This window comes from Rhinolophus hipposideros, assembly GCF_964194185.1.
Source record: "Rhinolophus hipposideros genome assembly, chromosome: 15".
NCBI lineage: Eukaryota > Metazoa > Chordata > Mammalia > Chiroptera > Rhinolophidae > Rhinolophus > Rhinolophus hipposideros.
In genome coordinates, this window is record NC_138061.1 from 61,984,206 (window position 1) to 62,005,763 (window position 21,558).

Below are 21,558 nucleotides of genomic sequence, written 5' to 3' on the forward strand. Positions count from 1 at the left end.
ACTGAGTCTAGAATTAATTCTTAAATTAAGAGCTCAGAGCTGGGCCTTAAAAAGCTGTCACTCAGACCCTAAGGTGTAGGCCCCCTGAGTCTGAATGGGGGCCAGGAGGCTGGTTCCGGGAGTGTGGAAGGACGCTGGAAACTGGAACCTTCTGCTGCCGCCAGGGCAAAGGATGTTGTTCACGTGACTCTGACAGAAACAGCGAACAAAATTAGAAAGAAGGAAGTCTCTTCTCCCCTCGTCCAGCTTTCTGTAGTTTCCTGGTAGGCAGAACCTATCAGGGAGCCAGCTAGTGAAAGACAGATTAGCAATATCCCAGCATAGCATCCCAAAGCAGAGTAGTTAGATAGAAGTTTGAGTTTTCTGTTTTTGTTTTGTGTTGTTTTTTGTTAAAAAGCAGTAGTAATAACGTTGAGCGGCACTGTACTTTGTGTTTTCTCATCACCTACCAGCCCCTCACTGTGCAGTAATGAGTGGGGCTGTGGCTTTGTCCACCACAGGCTTGCTACTGTTGGTTGTGTGAACTTGGACAAGTTGCTTAAATTTGCTTTTTCCTTTAGAGTTGTGAAAATGAAATAAAGTCTTACGTGGCTCAATAAAAATTAACTCCCTGTTTCCCTTTTGATGTATTTACTCATGTACTTACTGGATAAAACTGCACTTGGGAATAGACGGTCTGGGTTTTAGTTTGTCCTTCCAGTTGCTAGCTATGTGAAACTCAGCAAGTCACCTTAGCTCCCCTAGCCTGTCTTTTCTCCGTAAAAGTAGGAATAATTTTACTTGCTGTAAGGGTCATACAGATGGTTATAAAGATGGTAATGAGCTAAATAAAGTTACCGTTAAATACTATATATGAGTTTCTCATCTAATCTGCACAGAAGACCTAGATCTGTCTTATGCTAGACCTTGAACTCGTCACTACCATATTATACTGATTTTATCTGTATAAAAATACTTTGCAAGGGGCTAATATCCAAAATATCTAAGGAACTCATACAGCTCAACAACCCGAAAAACAATCAAAAATTTAAAAATGGGCAGAGGACCTGGACAGACACTTCTCCCAGCAAGACATACAAACAGCCAACAGATACATGAAAAAATGCTCAACTTCACTAGCTATAAGGTAAATGCAAATCAAAACCATGAGATACCACCTCATATGGCTGCTGTCAACAAGACAAGTAATAACAAGTGTTGGAAGGTTGTGGAGAAAAAGGAACCCTCATACACTGCTGGTGGGAATGTAAGTTGGTACAGCCAAAACAGTATGGAGATTCCTTAAAAAATTAAGAATAAAATTACCATACGACCCAGCAAATCCCTCTTCTGGATATCTACCCCGAAAATCTGAAAACATTTATCTGTAAAGATATACGTGCTCTATGTTCACTGCAGCACTATTCACGATGACCAAGACACGGAAACAATCAAAGGGTTCTTCGATACATGACTGGATAAAAGATGTGGTATATATACACGATGGAATATTATTTAGCCATAAGAAAAGATGAAATAGTGCCATTTGCGACAACATGGATGGATTTTGAGATTACCATGCTAAGCAAAATAAGTCAGACAGAAAAAGTCGAGAACTATATGACTTCAATAATATGTGAGATATAAAACTGAAAGCAACAAACGAACAAGATAAAGAAACAAAAATTCACAGACACAGACAACAGTTTAGTGGTTACAAGAGGGTAAGGGGGGAGGGGGAATGGTAGAAGAGGGAAGAGGGGGTCAAATAAGTAGGATGGAAGAACTGACTCTCGGTGGTAAACACAATGTGATATACAGATGATGTATTATAGAAATGTACACTTGAAACCTATATAATTTTTATTAACCAGTGTCACTCCAATAAATTTAATAAAGAAAAAAATATAAAAAATACTGTGCAGAAACACAGGCAGTATTGTTTACCATTACCTGTGATAGACCTGTAAGGATGACCAAACACTGTTCCCTCCCAGGCACTTTTGCAACCACTAATTGACTTTACCTGGTTTTGGTCATTTGTGCTTATTCCAGAGGAGAGTGAAGAATGACACCCAAAGCCCCTCAGTTAATAGCTGGCATTAAGAATCTCTTGAGCACAGATGTGCCATAAATTACTACATAGGATCATGTAGTTCTAATTATTTGTGAGGTTTTTTGTTTAATGCAGTTAAGCAAAAAAGCTTCGGAGAAACTTAAGGTTAGGGAAATTGTAGTACAAAGTTGAATGGTGTTTTGAAAGTAGATTATCTCCAGATTTTTTAATAAACCCAGAAGCATTTATTGTGCATCTAATACTGAGATACCCCAAGTGAGGGATAGAAAACATATAAATGCATCAAGTATATATAATGCCATACTAGTTTATCTTGCCTCTCTGTTTTTGGAAGTGTTGACATAAGATACAGCCAAACCTGTAGATAATTTTTATAAGATTTTATTTGAGCCAAACTGACGATGTATGCAGAGGAGGAAGATGTCAAATGCTCCAGAGAATAGCAGTTTTGCAGCTCCTTTTATGCATTTGGAATTAAGGAGGGAACGGGAGATTCCGTGGAGGTGGGAATAAGCAAGGCGGGTATTGGATTACAGGATAGTTACGATTCTGTGCTTTCTTGAGGTTAAGACTCCTTTCAAAGATGTGTTAACCTAGATGCACGGAAACAATGGACAGGGCTGGCTTCAAACCTTTCACTACTGTAGGCCTGGGGCAGACTACCCACTGTGACCTGCCCAGTGAGGAATTTATGATCGGATCACCCCGTGAGGTTACTTTCCATAGAACCCCTTTATTCATCCACAGAAGTTACCTTGTGTTGGGGACGGTAGTCTCCAGGTACAGAAGAGAAATGAAAGGGTTTGAATGAAGAAGGGGTGATTAAGCAGAAATACAAAGGTTAAATGTATTAAATTTGTTTTGAGTAAATAACTGAGTGCTGGGGAAAGGTAAAGTGTAGTTGGAAAGTAATTTTGGGGGTGATGATGAAATTAGTGATCTCTAGGTGATGAAGACATGGCAGTTAGAAATGTCTTTAGAAAGGATTTAGCTAGGTGGTTGGTTTTGTTTGCTCCTTTTTCAGACTTTCCAAAGACCTCATTATGAATCTCACCTATCACAAGTTCCAACAGCATGGACTCCACGGCAGGCTTTTTGGTGAGATTCCTGTTTTTGAGGGCAGACACACTCCCGAAACTCTTTAAGCATGTTGTTTCCTTAAGGGTTTATGTTTAGATTTGGGTGAGATTGGTTTTTACACTGACATAAAAATAACCTTGAGCAGTGTTGCTCCAGTCACATGTGTATATGTTAGTTCAGGGACTGATGAGGGTGGAGGTTAGAAATGGGGAAGGAATGGATGAGTTGCTGGTTAAAGGAAAAGACAATATTCTTATGCTAATCCAAGCTCTGGATAAGGAGCAAAACAGCCATGCAAACAATGGCTGTGGAGCCAGAAAGTCTGCAGTGAGTCTAGGCATTCTCTGAAAGCTTGTCAGACCCGGCGCCTGGAGCTGCCTGGTGGGGGGGAGGGGGGAGGACCTCTGGAGGGGTCTTCTCCTTACTGCTTGATGGACTTGGCAGCTGGCCAGCTTGTTGGAATTCCCAAACCTCATGAGTAGAAAGTAAAAAATTAAGGCTGGGGGCTTGATGGGAAGAGGAAAGAATGACCTTAGTCTGTTTTTTCAGCTGACTTCAGCCTTTTCCTGTTTTTTTGTGTGTTTTTTTAAATTCTGATTGAACTTTTGGTTCAGCCTTCTTACCGTTTGCAAAGCTTTCACATTTTTTTATTTAAAAAGAAATTATTTAGATTTTACTGAGTAACTTTGCCATAGTGTTATTTTCCTGAAGACGAGACTGCACCAATCAGTGTATATAGTGAAGGAAATTTATTTAGATGCCTTTTTGGACTATTTAATAATAGCTTTTAAGTGCCAGCATCATTTTAAAATTTTGATTATGCAGCATTTCAAATGTTTGTATTTCCTTACATTCTTAACATTGCAAGCTTAGATATTTTAAAATTTAATATAAAAATTCTGATGAATTGTAGGATTTTAAAAAATACATTTTATTTTCAGATGTTAAAATTATGAAATACTCAGTTTCAAGAATGGTTGCAAAATAAGGTTACTGTTTTGCTATATTATAATTATAGAAACAGTTAATATGATGGGAGAAATAGAGGGAAAACCATCAGTATTTATATTATTAATAACAATAATCACAACAGTAACAACTGACACCTGTCACTTACTTATGTTTAATACGGAAATTCAAGGTACTAACTCATTTGGGTTAGTAATATTATCCCCATTTTGTGCCTAAGGAAATCGACACCTATCAAGATAGCTTGAGTAATTTTCCCCAAAATTGCATAGCAAATAAATACTAGAGCTGATGTTTGAAACTGTTAGGACAGGGGAAACTTTCCCCTTACCCCTTTAGTTCTTCTGACAGGTCGAATAATTCAAAAGGCATACAGCTGATTAATAGGAGAAAGTCAAATTTTAATGCATTCACGGGGAATTCCCATAAGCATGAAAACTGCAAAGACAGTGAGGCAAAATCAGGTATATATGTCATTTTGGACTAAGGGCGAGGCAGGCAATTTACAGGTAGATGGGAAAGAGCTAACATTTAGGAAACAAATTCTTGCAGGGCCACCCAGAAACAGTGAGACACAGAAGGGGAACCTAGAACAGATTTTTGCTTGGATCCTATCTGTCTGCCACACTTAATTCATATGTGCTACGGTGAATATGCTAAGGTTCTCTTCCTGAAGCAAGTTTTTCTATCTGAATCTCTTTAGACAGGTAAGAGGAAAGTAAACACGCGCGTACACACACACACACACACACACACACACACACACACACACCCTCTTCTTGAGTTTGTTGGGCTTTAGTTGTTTTCAGCTCTAAATAATCTGCATGCCTGCGTGACACATTCTGGGGACCCTCACTCCTGACCCCCACAAAACCAATAGATGGACATCCGAATTCACTCTCTTAAATTATTATCTCATACATTTTCTGAGGCTTGGAGATCCACCAGGGGCTTAGTTGGATGGTTCTAGATTTTTTTTATCTGTGAAAAAAATATATCACTTGTGAACAGTAGTTTATATTCCAGCTGTGGTAATATAAACTACATTAATATTGTTCATGATGAATTCTGGACCATGAATTTATTTTACCAGTGAATGCCAAATAAATACATGTGGTGTTGATGCTTTCATTAATCCAGTTGTTAAGTGAATGTTGGTGTTCTGGGGCCCTTCCCTCTTTTCATTCTTAGAAGGCCATCTCATACAGAGCCATAGCTTTAAATATCTCTATGCTGTTGACATAACAGATTTATGTCTTCAGTCCCAAATGTTTTCTTTAAGCTTCAGAACCAAAATGCCCATTAGACGTTCCCTTTGGGTAATCTCAAATGTCCAAAATTGAACCCTTGATCTCTTCTCCTCACTCCTTTAAAAATCCACTTGTCCTCACTTCAGTAATTGCTTACGCTGGAAATGGAGGGATCTTCTTTGACTCCTCACTCCCTCACATCTAGTCCCTTACAAGTGCTGTCGAGTTTTTGTGTGAAGTGTATCTTGAATGCATCCTTGGTACCCCCCCCCCCAATCTTAACTTCCATTTCCCCTCTCAATGACAGTATCCTTCTCACGGGTCAATTTCCTTCTGCTTTTGTCCTCTCCGGTCCATTACATAGAAGTCAGACAACTGCCTTCCCATCCCTCTTAGATTTCAACTCCTTCATATGATCTTGCTTGACCTGGTCCTTGTCGTTTGTCTCTTCATCCTTGTCTCCTACCACACAACCCCTCATTCTCAACATTTCTTAACTTTATTCTTTCGTGCCTCAGGATCTTTGCACAGGCCGTTCTTATGCCTAACCCTCCACACACACCCCCGCCCTTTCTTTAAATGTCACTTTTCAGCATTGCTTCCCTCAACCTCTCCATCTAGCTTCGATTAGATCACTACCCCATGTCCCATCAGGACTTAGCACTTTTCTTTCTTTGCATGTACCACAAGTTTTGAGCATCATTTGTATTGCCTTGTTTGATATCTGAATATCTCAATTGTCTTGTTTAATGAATGAACTTCGTGAAAGCTGAGTCTATTTTGCTTTCATCACTATATTCTTGGTGTCTAATAACAGAATCATGCATGTAATAGGCACTTACCAAATATTTAGTAAATAAATTAATAGTCAATGGCAAGAACACACAGGACTTCAGAGTTGGAAGGAATCTGATGAGTCATTTAATTTGTCTCTTCTTGTTTCCATTCTGCCTGCTGTGTACTTGACAGAGGTGCATTCACACTAAGACCCTGGTTCTTTCGGCTGTATCTCAAGTATAGTCATTTCTCTGTCCTGCGCATTCCTGTCATTCTTCTTTAAAGTGTTTAAGAGGCCTGACCAGATGGAATAAAGTAAGATGGGTCCTCACCATCTTTGAGTATGCAGTGTGCTTCAATCAATTCTCAATGAGATTGCCATCATGTTTTAGCAATTTATCATAAGCGCTGATGTGTAATGAGCTTGTAATCAGCTGAAACCATTTTTCTTTTAAAGATTAGGGATTTCCATTGTTAGGTTACAAAGGAGACATTTGAAACCATTGTACCTTTAGCCTTTCCTTGGCTGATAGCTGTTCTCCATATAAGTTACTACGGTTTTTTAGTCTATAACAATTTCTTGCAGATGGGATTGTCATGGGTGGCACCTGTTACTTCCTGTGCCCGGTTGGCAAGTTGTGTCATAAACATGTATGAGATGAGGGAAGTTATATTGAGCATCTGCTCTGTTGCAGGCCCTATAAAATACTTAATGTATATTTTACATTATATAATATACATAAAACATCTAGCAGGGCCATCAGTATAGGGTAGCAGTTAACATCTGGACTCTGGAATCATATCTTCTTTTTTTTTTTCTAAACACCTGTGGACCCCAGGACCGCATGCTGCACCCAGCAGACAGAGTAATCCAGGGAGTAACTTTTTTTTTTCATTTTTAGGGGATTATTGGGGAACAGTGTGTTTTTCAGGACCCATCAGCTCCAACTCAAGTCGTTGTCCTTCAGGCTAGTTGTGGAGGGCACAGTTCAGCTTCAAGTCCAGTCGCCATTTTTAATCTAGTTGTGGAGGGTGCAGTTCACTGGCCCATGTGGGAATAGAACCAGCAACCCTGTTGTTAAGAGCTCGCGCTCTAACCACCTGAGCCGTCCAGCCACCCCCTGGAATCATATCTTCTTGATTAGAATTATAGTTCTGCCACTTATCAGCTGTGTGATCTTTGGTAAATTTCTTAAATTCTACTTGCTTCAATTTCCTCGTTTGTAAAATGAAAATAATAATTGTGCCTATCTTATAAGGTAGTTGTGATGATTCGATACATTGATATTAATATGTTCAAAGCATTGATAATGGCTCTGGTGAGTAGTTAGAGATGAATCTGCATTTGTATTAGCTCATTTAGTTCTCAAAATAATTGTAAGTTAATATAATTCCAGTTTTATTCGGAGAGGTTAGGTTACCTATTTAAGGCAGGTTCAGAATTTGGACTCTGCCCAGGATAGCAGAGTCACAGATGTTTATGTGTAAGGAAACACACATAATCCCTTTTCTCTGAAAGGGACTATGAGTGTGGCAGGTGCTTAGAATCTCATCAACTGCCCTGCAAGATGCCTTGGTTGTACCTCTGATGAGACAAGACCGCATATTATCTTTAAATAAATTGAAGAAGAAACACAAAGATGGAACCAATCATAGCAGTCAGTTTCCTGCCCAAGACTCTGAGCTCCTTGAAGCAGAAAGTGTCGTGCTCATATTTGTTTTTCTAGCACCTTATACTTATCTGTTATATGAACTCAAACAATGCTGTTGGTGAATAAGTGAGTGAATGAGTAAATAAGGGAAAATATTGTGAGGGGGTGAGAGCGAGAGGGAGGCAGAAACAAGGCCAGGTTTTTTGGTATGAGTGAGTGGCTGGACAGAGAGTGCCACCCATGACTGTGACAGCAAGTGGAGACGAAGAGGCAGGACTTGAGGAGTGAGAAGGAAAGTTAATGAGTTTGATTTACTCAGGTGGAGTGCAATCCTATTCGAAATATTTACTAGGCAAATAGAAGGAAAGAGAGTTAGGACTGGAAATATATTGGAAATTTCTTTTGAATTTGAAACCTGGAACAAGCATCCCTAGAATCATAATTGTATAAAGTCAAGTTTTCCCAAAAAAATGCTATTGTCATATTATAGATGTATTTCTGTAATTATCTTAGACTTTGCATCTTATTCGTTCAGCATTATGTAGATGGGAAGCACGTTAATTTTATAGTAGAGATGTGAGAAATTGTAGAGATTTTAGAACTAAGCCCTATATATAATGTATAATATAAATGACATCTCACTGTAAACCTTATTTCCTTAATACTGGAAGTGCCTTTGGAGTTCTAATTAACATCAGAAATTCTTAGGTAGATAAAATAGGAAGCTCAGGTTATTTATGGTAAAATTAATGCTGGGGTAGTTGTGTCGTAAATGAATAAAAACATTTTTAATTCAGGAATAATTCAGGCTGAAGTCAATAAAATCAGAATGCCTGAACCAATAGGATGGGGGGAAACAGAATTATATGCACCTTTGTACAAACTAGCCTTTTTTTTCTGTTACCTATTTAACTTTTATAATTGCTGAGCCTTAATTGAAGAGCTTATATTTCCCATCATCGATATTAAAAGCTCAGTTTTATCCTAATAAAGTCAGATTTTCAGTATTTAGGAAAATAATTTTATTTAAGATACATTTCTGTTAGTTTTACTTTAATGATAAAGCATACAGCATACTTAAATGTGTGATTTTCTAGGTAGGCTTTTTCTTCTATCCATAGAATAAATTATTTATTGGAAAGATTCAAGATATTTTTATCACATTTAAGACTTGGAAGATTATTAATGAATAGTTTACTATTTTAAATTCAACTTTTTTTGTTTTATTCTTTATATTTAGAATTTTTCTTGGTAATAACAAAGTAATTACTTTACAGCAGCCAGAAAAGACTATTGTTTAGTGCACTTACCTTGTTTTACGTATGATTAATCTAAGGTCATGAGAGGTAATAACCTATTACTAAATTATTTAAGTTTTTGCATTACAGTGCCTTTTAAAAAAAATATATATATATATAGCTTTAATCTTTAAAAATATATTTCATTGTTTAAAGTTATGTTTGTGCATTTGTTTTCCTCTCTTTGTTTTTGAAAACCTTCTCAGAATTCATTCATATTCATTACCTTCTTCATATGTTTATCTTTCAGGAGTCAAGGAGAAAGAGTGGAAGTTGGAGTCATTGTCAAGTGATTGAGACCTTTTACAAGAAAATCTCATTGAATAAAAGTCATTTAAATTAGTGACATAACAAGACCAGGTGCCAGTGTACACGAAACATTAAAATTGAACAATGACTCAGCTATATATTTACATCATATTATTGGGAGCCTATCTGTTCGTCATTTCTCGTGTTCAAGGTAACCCAATGTTCATTTAAGCAATCCTGTATTTTCAAATAATTTATTTCTGTATATAAAAAAGTACTCATTCTTAAAATTGCTCTTTCAACTCATGTCACTTTTTGAACAGTGAGGCCCACTATAGCAGCATAACTTTTAAGTAAAGAGGCAAAACCCAAAATATGCCAAATAGTTTTTGACTTGACTGTGATAGAAATACTTTCAAGTACTTGTAAAATCTCAGCCTCTCTGAACCTATTCCCTTATCTGTAACATAGGCGTTGTGTAAGGATTAAATGAGATAAAGAAAGTATAAAATAAAGTACCTGACCTGCTAAAGCACAGGGTAATAGATACTCAAGACTTAGCCTTAAAATTCCTATCTCCTTTAAAATACAATGAGGAATAAATATGAATAATTTAAAAAATCATTCCATTGTTGTTAAAAGACTTCAGAAATATAAATGGCACTTGTGTGTACTGAATGCTAAAATTGTCTTCATAAAGTACTCAAAGTTTTATTTATGACCAGTATTGTAATTTTACTATTGTGTGTTCACAGCTTAGAAACCCCCAACAGGAAGTTATTGTGCAACTCTTAGGGTCAGATGGACTGTATTTGCACATGAACTTTTCCTGTATGGCTTAATTAGAACAATATTTTAAACTGAAGAGAGAGGACTGTTTTGCAAAAGGATTTTAGGTAGAACTTATTGGACATCTGATTTATCTTAAATTTATGACTTTACAGATTGCTCTTTCATAATGTTTTATTCACAGTGATAATGGATTAATGTCTGCTAACATGAAGAAGTATGATTAACAACATACACCTTTTGTCATTTTTCACTTTAAAGAATGAACATAATAATGAATTCTGTATCTTCTTTGTATTTTGTCTTAGGTATAAATACCCTTTATTATTATTACCATGCTCAGAATACAGAGCCCTCTTGCAGAAGGCCACTTTTTAAATGAAACTTCACATTATTTAATAAAACACCTTTATTTTGGTATCTACTATTATACGCCTGTTGATTAGCATCAACCAAAGCTATCATAGTTTTGAAGATGAGTTAAATTAATAATAACGTTTAGATTTGCTACCTCACTCCCAGGTAATCTCTATTTGGTATTAAAAATTTTTTAAATCTATATCGATCACACAGAGGCAATATGATACAAGATTCTCATTCCCCACACTGATTCAAGTTGTTCTATAATGAACTTTTTTAGATGAAATAAATTGGTAATTAGTTATCACACATAAGTGAAAAATCTTAGTAAGAATTTATCTGATAAACAGCAAAATTTGTTGTATTTCCTTTCAAAAAAGATTAGTTTGTAGCTGCTTCAAATGGTAAGATAAAAATATTTGCTCTTAAAGAAAAGAAAGAACTAGAACCAATGTAGGAAAAATGTTATTTCTGAGAGATTACTAAGAAGGATTATAGAGTAGTGTTAATGGAAATAACTGTGACTTTAGCTCCAACTTTTGAATTATGTCTTGGGAAAGTAAATTTTTCTGTACCTTGGTTTCCTTGTTTGAAAAATAGAAGTAGTAGCACTTATCCTAAACATCAACAGGAATATTTTGAGCATCAAATGTTAACCATATAGATTGAAGTTCTTTTACATTGAGATAAATGTAACTCTGTTACTCAAGTAACAGAAGAATGAGTGGTCCGATATTAACATCTGATAGATATTTAGTCCTTGTTTTTGACTTGGTCACAAATTTTAGAAGTGGATTTTAGCTTTAAGTAAAAATTGCCCAACAAACAGTGACTTAAACATATAGAGATTTATTTTTTTACATAGTAGATATTTTCTGGTGTTCATTCAGTAGTTGAGTAGTATCAAGGTTGATATCTCTGTAATTTTCTTGCCTTTACCCTCTTGGTTACAAGATGGCTACTATTATTTGCATTGGAGGAAGGAAAACTGGCACAAGGGCCAGCACTTGCGCCAGCTGGGCTTTATTATCAGGAAAGCAAAAGTGTCCCCAGAAACTAATGTCCTGACTTTATCTTGTTTTATTGGTTAAACCGAGACGGTTGCTAGAGCTACTGGAAAACTGCGAAATAGGATTGTGACAGTCAGCTTAGGTTAATATCTTAAATCCATTCCCTAGGGCTGGACACATTTCCCCCCAGACAAAATCAGAGTTCTGTTAGCTAAGCAGATGAGAAAACAGATATCCATTGGGCAACTAAAAGGGTCTGGAACAGATTTTCTCTCCTTTATTAATTAAGATGTTTTCAGCTATAAGTAACAAAAACCCAAAATAAACAAAAGCTTAAACAATAAGGAAAATGTAATATCACACATCAAAAACTTTGAACATACAGGCACTCCAGTTAGTTAATTCTTTGCCTCATCACATTCTTTCTCTATTTCATGGTGCTGTCCTCTGCAGAGCAATGTAGCCACAGGTTAACGCACTTCATGGCCACACTGGCTGCTGAGGGGACGGACATCCCATGCAGATGTAGAGGCTTCAAGTTACAGTATTCAGTGGAGGAAGAGAGATGTATGTCTCTTTACTTGGTAAAGAAATCTTTCCCCAGGCATCTCCCCCATGCTCCCCCCAATAGACTTCCTTCTAATTGTATTGGGCAGAATTTATTACATGTTCTTATGTAAACAATGGCAGGGAGATTGGAACTAAAATTATTAGATTGACAATTGTCTCTACTGAGGATAGGGCTGTGCTTCCCTGAATCACATGAAGGAGGGGCAAACACTTCAACAAAAAAAGCGCATTCATGCGTGTGTGTGGTGGGTGTTGCCAGCAAGATAAAGGGGAGTAGAAGAACTAAAGTACCTGTTGTAGACCACCACATTTGTCTACCTAACACCATACACACCCCTCTCACATGCGTCTACTAAAAGGGCTGATGTTAGTGTGAAATACTCAGTTCCTCCTCAAAGGGATTTATAACCCAGAGTTTCATCCCTTAGTGCACTCAGCTACTAATCCAGGACTTCTGGGTAGTGTGTATCCTTCCCCATCAGGTCCAGATGTGACACTTCGTGGTCCAGCAGTGTGCAGCTGAAAGAGAACTTACCGATGCCCAACGCACCCAGTATGGGATGATGAAGAACAAGTAGGACAAGTACTAGCTAAATTCCCAGTCGAGAAAGGAAGACTTGGAAAAACCTTCAGTGGTCACTGCTCAGTGCACACAGATTAATGAGAACCGCTGTTGTTGACTACCTCGTACATGCAATGCCTTGATACCCCATTAGTCTCCAACTCTTCTGTCTTTTACCTTCTGATTCTTACTGTAGATGTTTTATCTGAAGGATGGGGGAGGGGTTCTTCTTTTGGATACTAAGGAAGGCAATATAGATTGCTGGGGAAGTGGGAAAATTGTTTAGCCAGGAATGAGTCTAAGAAAATCATTGATGCTGAAAGTTGCTGTTAATGACAAAGTAGCATGGTGTAAATGTCCCTGCGTATAGTCACTTGTATCTTTCAGCTCTTTATTTCTGTATTTATATATTTATTTGTGTGTGTTTGTTTCTAAGCATGTAAGCTATTAAATATTTTTTGCATGTGTTTTGAAATATAACCTGCAGCCCCAGCCCACCCAGGCCTCTTAATTGTATGCTTTGTAAATACAGGACTTGTGCATAGAAAGACATTGGCATGTTCTAGGAACTGACAGAAGGCCAGAGTGCTTGAGCATGAGAAGAGGAGGTGCTGGGAGTTGGTGTTGGAGAGACACATCAGGTCCAAAGCCTGCTGGGCCTCAGTAGGCACAGTGAAGGATGTTGAATTTTGTTCTGAGTGCGGATGAAGCCATTAATTGCTTTTAAGTAAGGGAGTGACGGGATCTGATTTATGTTTATAAGATAACTGACTGCTATGTGGGAAATGGATTGGGGAGGCCAAGAACAGTAGTAGAGAGATCAGTGTGGAGATTCTTATCTTGGAAGTGGCATGATATAATGGGCACAGGTAATAGCAGTGGAGCTGGAAGTCTGTTGTGGAGGTGGAGCCAAAAGCCTTGAGGACCATGTTGGAGGAGAAAAGAAAGAGTTCCATTTTAGACAAGTTAATTTTGAGGTACTTAAGCAAGTCAAGGCTGGAGGGATAGATAAATCGAGGAACCATCAACAAAAAGATTTGTTTAAAGCATGGAGATGGTTTAAATGGTGCTGTTACCTAGGGAGGGGGTACAGGGGGGCGTTGCTAGGTGTGTGTCTGCATCTATGCCTCTGCCTGGTGAATCTTACAAGATGGGGCTCAGATTTCATTGCTTTTGACACCCTAGGATGAGTTTGTGTTCCTGGCTCCTTTGTTTACGTAGCACGTTTGTATTATATCACTTCACATTGTATTTATTTTTGTGCTTGTCGCTCCTCCCCTCTTTGCCTGGTTCCAAGTTTCTCAAAGACATGAGATCAGTTTCCAGAATTCAAAACCTTGCCTACACATAGTAAGCCTCTAATTAGTGCTTTGTTAAATAAATATTTGAGATGATATAAATCCCAGATGCAAATTATTGTAATGAAGATTTTTATCTCCTAAATTCAAATAATTTTCTAGGAAGTTATATGTACTAACCATCATATAACTTTGAATTTTTTAGGTATCAGTGATCTTTTAATATATCGGTTCTTAGTAATATTTTCATTTGCATACTATTTTATATTTAATTAAGCCTTTTATTATACATTCATTTGATTTGTATATAGTCTCTTGGTTTGAATTGGGCAGGTATTATTACCATTTTTAATAAAGTACCGAGGTTCAGAGAGGAACTTATCTGTGGACATAATCAGGACTTGAACCCTTGACTTTATTTTTACTGTTATTTCTTCCACACTATACTGCATTTTCTAGGTATCATTAGATTTTTGAAAAGTCAATTGCATGGGATATATTGCCATTTGTTCTCTGTAGCTGAACTGATGCTTCTCTTTGTTACTGTAGTAGAATTTTAAAGCCATTAAGAGACCTCAGATGTCCTTTAGCTCTACGGTCTTATTGAGTAAATCAGGCCTGGAGAAGAGACAGGGCTTATCCATGATCGTCCAGCTAGCTAAACTCTGGTAGATCCATGGTAGACTAAACTCGAGGTCTCCTCATTTCCAGCTCAGTGATTTCTTCCCTTCCTGCCCCATCCCCTGCTATATATATATATATATATATATATATATATGTAAAACAGTCGACATTCTTCCTATAAATGATGTCTTTAAGTTTTGTAGTAATTTAGAGGATTAACTGAAGATTATTAAAATTCAAGGTATGGAATCGTTAAAACTTAGCAGCACATTCTTTTCCTGTTGTCAATGTGTATATATGTGTTATTTTTTTTCTTTTCAATAGTTCTTCTCACCAGTATGGCTAAATTTAAAGTCACGTCCACATTATTAAGGCTTGAACCACTTAATTAACATTTATAATTAAATACATACCCAGTTCTCTTAAATGCTTCCTACTTATTTGGCTCTGCATTTTATTCCCTTGAGATCAACCCTACAAACAATAGCCTGGTCAATTTCAGCTGATTCAGACAGAGGAAGGAATTACTAAAACATTGTTTTAGTTCTGTTCTACTTTCAGCCTGAAAGATTCAGTACCAAATATGACAGTATCTGTCATTTGAAGCTACTAGACTAATGCAAGAATAACCTTCAGTTTCTGGCAGCATAGTCTGGATTTGAACCAATGACCTTAAGATAAAAGGCACCAGATAATGTGATTAGTGCTCTCACAATTCCCTTACTTAAGCAGTTAAAGTCCAAAGCAAGAAGCTTAGTAACTCCACTTCCACACAGAGGCACAAATAAAGGACTTATTTTTTTAAAGCTAGTCACAAGGTTTGAACTAAAGAGTATAAGAAAATAAACATAATTTGTCTGTGTTTCAATGATTGGAAGCAATCTCAGCCTTCCCTGAAATTGCTTCAACGTACCTTTCTTAAAAGTTAAGACCATATTCTTCCTTGTGCCACTTTTGTTTGTATTTCACTAGTGCAAAAATTGTGGCATAGTCACCTCCATATATCCCACAATATCTGGGATATTAATTTTTTTTCTTAATTAAAATTTATTGGGGTGACAATGGTCAACAAAACTGGGTTTCAAGTGTACAATTCTATAATACATCATCAGTATATCACATTGTGTGCTCACCACCCAGAGTCAGTTCTCCTTCCATCACTGTATATTTGACCCCTTTACCCTCTTCTACCATCCCCCTGCCCCCCGTAGCCTCTGGTAACCACGAAACTGTTGTCTGTGTCTATGAGTTTTTGTTTCTTTATATGTTTGTCTTGTTCCTTTGTTGCCTTCAACTTTATATGGCATAGTAATTCTGTGTATAATATAATAGGTTATTAATAAATGTCTGTTGTGTGAAATTTATTTTTAATTAAAGAAACACATTAGCTACAATTACTGTGATAAGAAAACTTAGAAGCTTTTCCTCATTGAAAACTAAAATCAAAGAATTAGCTTTTCAAAAATGGTTTATTTACAAATTTCATATGTGATTACAGGGCAGAATCTAGACAGTATGCTCCATGGTACTGGGATGAAATCAGACTCCGACCAGCAGAAGTCAGAAAATGGAGTAACCTTAGCACCAGAGGACACCTTGCCTTTTCTAAAGTGCTACTGCTCAGGACACTGCCCAGAGGATGCTATTAATAACACGTGCATGTAAGGACTTCATGCTTTTTGCACTTAGTGCTATTTTAAGAATTGTTTACATTGTCTAAGGTTTGTTTTTTCCCTTAACTTTATATCCTGTCTTTCCAAAGAGCCAAAAAGCTTTTTGTACTGTATATAGGAACACTTATTACTATTGTTACTTTCTTAGAGTAACATTGTAATATAGCTTGTTAAACAAGATAAAAGGAATCTGCTGTTTGTTTATCTTTTTGTCATAAAGTTATTGATACTCATTATGGAAAATTTTGAGATTACCAAAAAGAAAACATGAAAATTCCATTAAAATCTTGTAATTAATTCTAAATTGGCTGAAATATTTTAGACATATAAGAATGATACTGTGATATTTAATTACAGTAATTTTATGTTCTCTTCTTACAAGCAAACTCCCCAACCTAAATATGATTTCTATAACCATTTTAATTTTTCTACTTATATAAAACACATTTATATATGATCACGTAATTCTATTCCGTATTTGAAGAATTGGTTTAATTGACCAAAACAAGAATTCCCTGAACAACACAGTCTCATCAGTCAATTAATTGATGAGGTAATTAATAATTACCTTTTATAAAGGTAATAATAAATTTCTTGCTTTATACTTTTTCTAACCGTTGTACCATCTTTGAATGTGACCAGAAATAAAGCATAAATGATTACGTGTAAAATCTTGAAATTATGTGATAGTTCCTCACATCTTAAATGTGGTGTTTGTCCTCCGGTGGTGGTGGTTTTTATTGTGACATACTAGGTGATCTGTCACAGGGGAATGCTCCCCACTATGTCATCAAGGAACTTCTTACCAAAATCCTTGTCTGTAGCGCCTGCCCGATATGTGTAGGGTATTTGCTAGTGGCTGAGTAATCTGGAGTATAACTAAATCATCAATTTTAACAGAATTTCACCCCACACTTAACATTTTTTCCTTAATAAAAAATGAATAATCGTGAAAGATTCTTTGAAGTAGAAGCAATAGACTTACTGATATGAACAATAAGCGGCACACAAAAAGCTTTTATTAATAGAAGTTTTTTTCTATCCATTAAAGTCTAAATGAATATATTAGGGGGAAAACTCCTGCATACTATTATTAAAATTATAAAATTTCATTAAATGCAAATACATTTATGCAAATTTCTTGAAAAATCAGCTATCCAAAAGGTCTCTCCTTTTTTTATGTTTAATAAAAAGTGCCTCTCAGGATCTTAGTCAGTCTGTTCTTCCCAATTATACTTTGACATTGAATCTGTTTTTATGTTTCACAGGAAAGTTTCTTCTTATTTATCATTGTATAAAGTAGGTGAATACTGAAAATCTTATGGATTAAAAAAAGTTATTTTTAAGTATATTTTTAAAAACTAAGGTGATTTCATAAAATTCTTCAAATGAGCTTTCTGCAGTCACGAAACTAATTAGCAGAGAGAAGTTGCCTAATAATTCATATATGGAGGACTGTTTAATAGAAATCCTTTTCTACCTTCATAGGGTTCTTACTGGACCTTTAGGTTAGTTCTGATGTGACAGCTTTCATTTGCCTTAAAACCCATGCATTTGCATAAAAAATCACATGTGAATGTAATTCTAATTTTAAAAAGCCCATCAGTATCTGGTCCCATTCAAACTCAGATTTAATTAGTACTTTCTGATACGAAGTTAGATATTTTAGGTTTTTGTAGTTTTTAATTTTTTGTTTGTTTTTTTCTTTTAGAACTAATGGGCATTGCTTTGCCATCATAGAAGAAGATGACCAGGGAGAAACCACATTAACTTCAGGGTGTATGAAATATGAAGGATCTGATTTTCAGTGCAAGGTAAGATCAGATTTGGGGCCTGTGGAATAAAGAAGGGGGTCCACATGAAAAGCACTGACTTCCCCTAGGAGAAGTGTGCCTGGTCGGCACATTGCTGTGTGTTCTTGTCAGCAAATACGTATACTGGGGGAAACTTAGCTCTTATTCAGGTAATACGATAGTGGTCATTGAAGTTCCAGCTTATTTTATTTTGCAAAAAAGTTTAAAATCATCTTGTTTCTAAATTGTTACGGCTGCAGAAAATGACACTGTCACGTTTATTTGTGCATTATAAAATTGATGGACAGTAACCTTTAAGGTGATGGACAGTAACCTTTGTATCAATCTGAGACAACTTAGAAATGGTAGGTTCTTCTAAGGAGATTTCAGTGGAGTGATTTTCACAGCAGCAGCAAAGGAATCAGAGGCTTGGTAATAGTTCATGCACATCCTGACGATGTTCTCGGTTATAAACCTAATCTATTCAAAATTCTGTATAGTAATTTTGCCCCAGGGGATCCTGCCAGTGTTCTTGAAACAGCACTGTTTGTGTACACATTTAAGCCTTGGCTATTGTAGAAAATTATTCGAATTATTAAGGAATTCTCAGGATTGACAGAAATCTTAAAGGTTATATGCTTCAACCTCTTGGCTAATGTTTGTAATCCATCCTAACCAACACACACACACACACACACACACACACACACACGGTGTGCATTGCTTTGCCATCACAGATGAAGATGACCAGGGAGAAACCACATTAGCTTCAGAGTATATGAAATACACAGTGCACCCCGTCTATTTTCTATGTACTATACCTCTTAGTGACGGACTCATGACCTCCCAAGACCATCCATTTCATCTGTAAAATGACCTGACTTGATCTTTAGAAAGATTTTCCTCCCATGACTACATATCTATCTTCCTTCCTAAGCCTCTTTGGTCCATAGAGAACAAATCTAATCCCTCTTTAACATGATAGCCCTTTACTGTATGAAGAAAGTTGCTTTTGTCCTGCTTTCCTCCCCGTATCCTCTAGACTTTGCCCAATGAAAATCATAATTCACAATGACCTCCTCAACTGCTCCTTATACGATCACCTTTACTCTCCATTTTCCCAGTGTAATATGCAGAGTTGAGGGGAGTCTGACCAAGAAGAAAGCAGAGAATAAGGAACTCCTTTCCCTTTTCGTAAGTGCAGCCAAATCTCATGTTAGGTGTTTGACTGTCACCCCATATTCTTGAAACATACCGAGCTTTTTGGTCAGCTGAGATCCCCATGTCTTACACTCACACTGCCAATGAGTCCCATCTCTTTGACTCTCTATTGGTGGTGTTGGTTTCTTGACACAGAGAAGTAGATGGGCATGGAATGAGTTTGCTATACAGCTGTCACGTACTTGTCTGTGTTGTGTTTCATCATGTGAGAATTAGTCCTTGGCCGTAATTTGTTAGGATTTGGGGGGATGCTAATTTGGTGGTTTCTTCCAGTTTTACGCCATTTGCATATTTATCAACCACACGTACTATACATTTTTAATCACTTAAAAAACACTGGAGAAAGAGCTATGGTTAGAGCATTGAGCTCAGCAGTAGTAACCAGTGTCCTGCAGGCCTCCTGAACTAGGAATATCCCAAGCTGGAGTGTCCCAAACTGAACTCACCAATACTAGTTAGTTGTTAAGCTTGACAGTCTGTGTTCCAATCCATATGCTGTGAAACTTGGAGGAATGTTCTTTACTCTTGTGGTCTCATCTGTGATGCGGTTATTGTAAGGATCAGATAACATAGCACATATGTAAAGAGTTTAGCACTAGCACAGTTGGCACATAGTAAGGCTTAATATATGTTAGTTTTTAGCATATTGGTGATGTAACTGAGCAGCCTTTAAGCTGAGTTACACATATTCCTGGGTACACATAGGCTGCATTTCACAGGATCACATTGACACGTGGATAGTTTATTTTTATTTATTTTATTTTATTTTATTTTTATTAGGGCATATTGGGGGACAGTGTGTTTCTTCAGGGCCCATCAGCTCCAAGTAGTTGTCCTTCAATCCAGTTGTGGAGGCCGCAGCTCAGCTCCAAGTCCAGTTGCTGTTTTCAATCTTTAGGTGCAGGGGGTGCAGCCCACCATCCCATGTGGGAATTGAACCCGCAACTTTGTTGTTGAGAGCTCGTGCTCTATCCAGCTGAGCCATCCAGCCGTCCCTCTGGAAGCTCAGCAGCAGCTCATTGTCTTCAATCTAGTTGTGGAGGGCACAGCTCACTGGCCCATGTGGGAATCGAACCGGCAACCTTAGAGCTCGTACTCTAACCAACTGAGCCATCCATCCAGCCGCCCCTTAAGGGAATCATTTTACAGATCCTAAACTTCTATAGGTCATATTGCTTACTATCCATCTGCCTAAGAACAGAACCTCTCAAGCAATTTCTCTTTTCTTTCCTCCCTTTTCACAATTTACAAATCAAAGGCCTGGGATGTAAAACCTCAAGTTTCCAACCAGTGTTGTAATTTGAAACCTAAGTAACACTGTGGGGAACTTGGGAATATCAAATATGTTTGCCTGTCAGGTAGTTTTCAGTTTCCAAAAAAAGGAAAATAGAAAACAGAAATAAAATTAATTCTGACCCTTTTCATTCTAGCAGTAAGTAATATTTATCTTCATTAAAATACTAACAGCAAAAGAAAAATTTATTGGAAAGCTATGAGACAGATGGAAATTAAAAACAAATTTTTTTAAATTAAATTTCCATCTGTCTCATACCTTTCCAATAAAATATTTTTACTTTTAGTATTTTAATAAAGATAACATATATTATTTTGATCAATTTTATACTAATAATTGTGATGATAAATCAAACCAGAACAATTTTTTAAAACTTAAAGACATATTGTCACAGGAAATAAAATTCACTAATTTGTATTTACATATATTTATTTTTTGATATGGAGAATTATATATCAAAATATATTACATTGGGACATAATTATTGTGGGAGATGTGGAAAGGAATTCAAGGACAAAAAAGGAACATTAGAATTTCTAATTGTTGAAGCATTTGTTAATTTTTTTAAATAATGATAGTGAGTGTCAATTTGCTATGTTATTTAGATTCTACTATACAGATTTAAAAATGATGTAACAGTTTTATGTTAAACATTATTGTATATAATAAACCAGAAATCATTAATATATTCTTTGCAGTTATTATGATGACAGATGTTAAGTGTCAGCCTAAAATGTGTAGGGGATACGTTGTTTTTCAAAACTCATTTAGTGGTGACACAAGCAAGAAATTTTAACTTCACTTGTCTAACTTTCTGTATATCTTCCTAATATCACTGTCCATTTCCCTAGCACCTACCAGAAGGGAACAGCTCTTTTAATTTTGTCCTAAGCCTTTTTCTCCCATTGCTTTCACATACTGCCAGGTTTGAATCAGAACAGATTCAAATGATAATCACCATGCTTTGCCCAGGCCTTGATTTTCCCTCCCTACCCCTCCACCCCACCACCCACCTAATCTCTGTTGTTAAATA

The 21,558-nt window shown here is 36.6% G+C and overlaps 1 protein-coding gene across 2 annotated transcripts in view; it reads left to right on the forward strand.

The window, feature by feature from the left end:
• The window catches only part of BMPR1A (bone morphogenetic protein receptor type 1A), a 138,144-nt gene that overhangs the window by 88,393 nt on the left and 28,193 nt on the right, over positions 1–21,558 (forward strand). For both annotated transcript variants that reach the window (XM_081074672.1, XM_081074671.1), the window contains 3 exons: positions 9,333–9,542; positions 16,043–16,205; positions 17,929–18,031. In XM_081074672.1, the coding sequence (XP_080930798.1) occupies positions 9,476–9,542; positions 16,043–16,205; positions 17,929–18,031 (333 nt within the window). In that variant the 5' untranslated portion in view covers positions 9,333–9,475. The remainder of the gene's footprint in view (positions 1–9,332; positions 9,543–16,042; positions 16,206–17,928; positions 18,032–21,558) is intronic.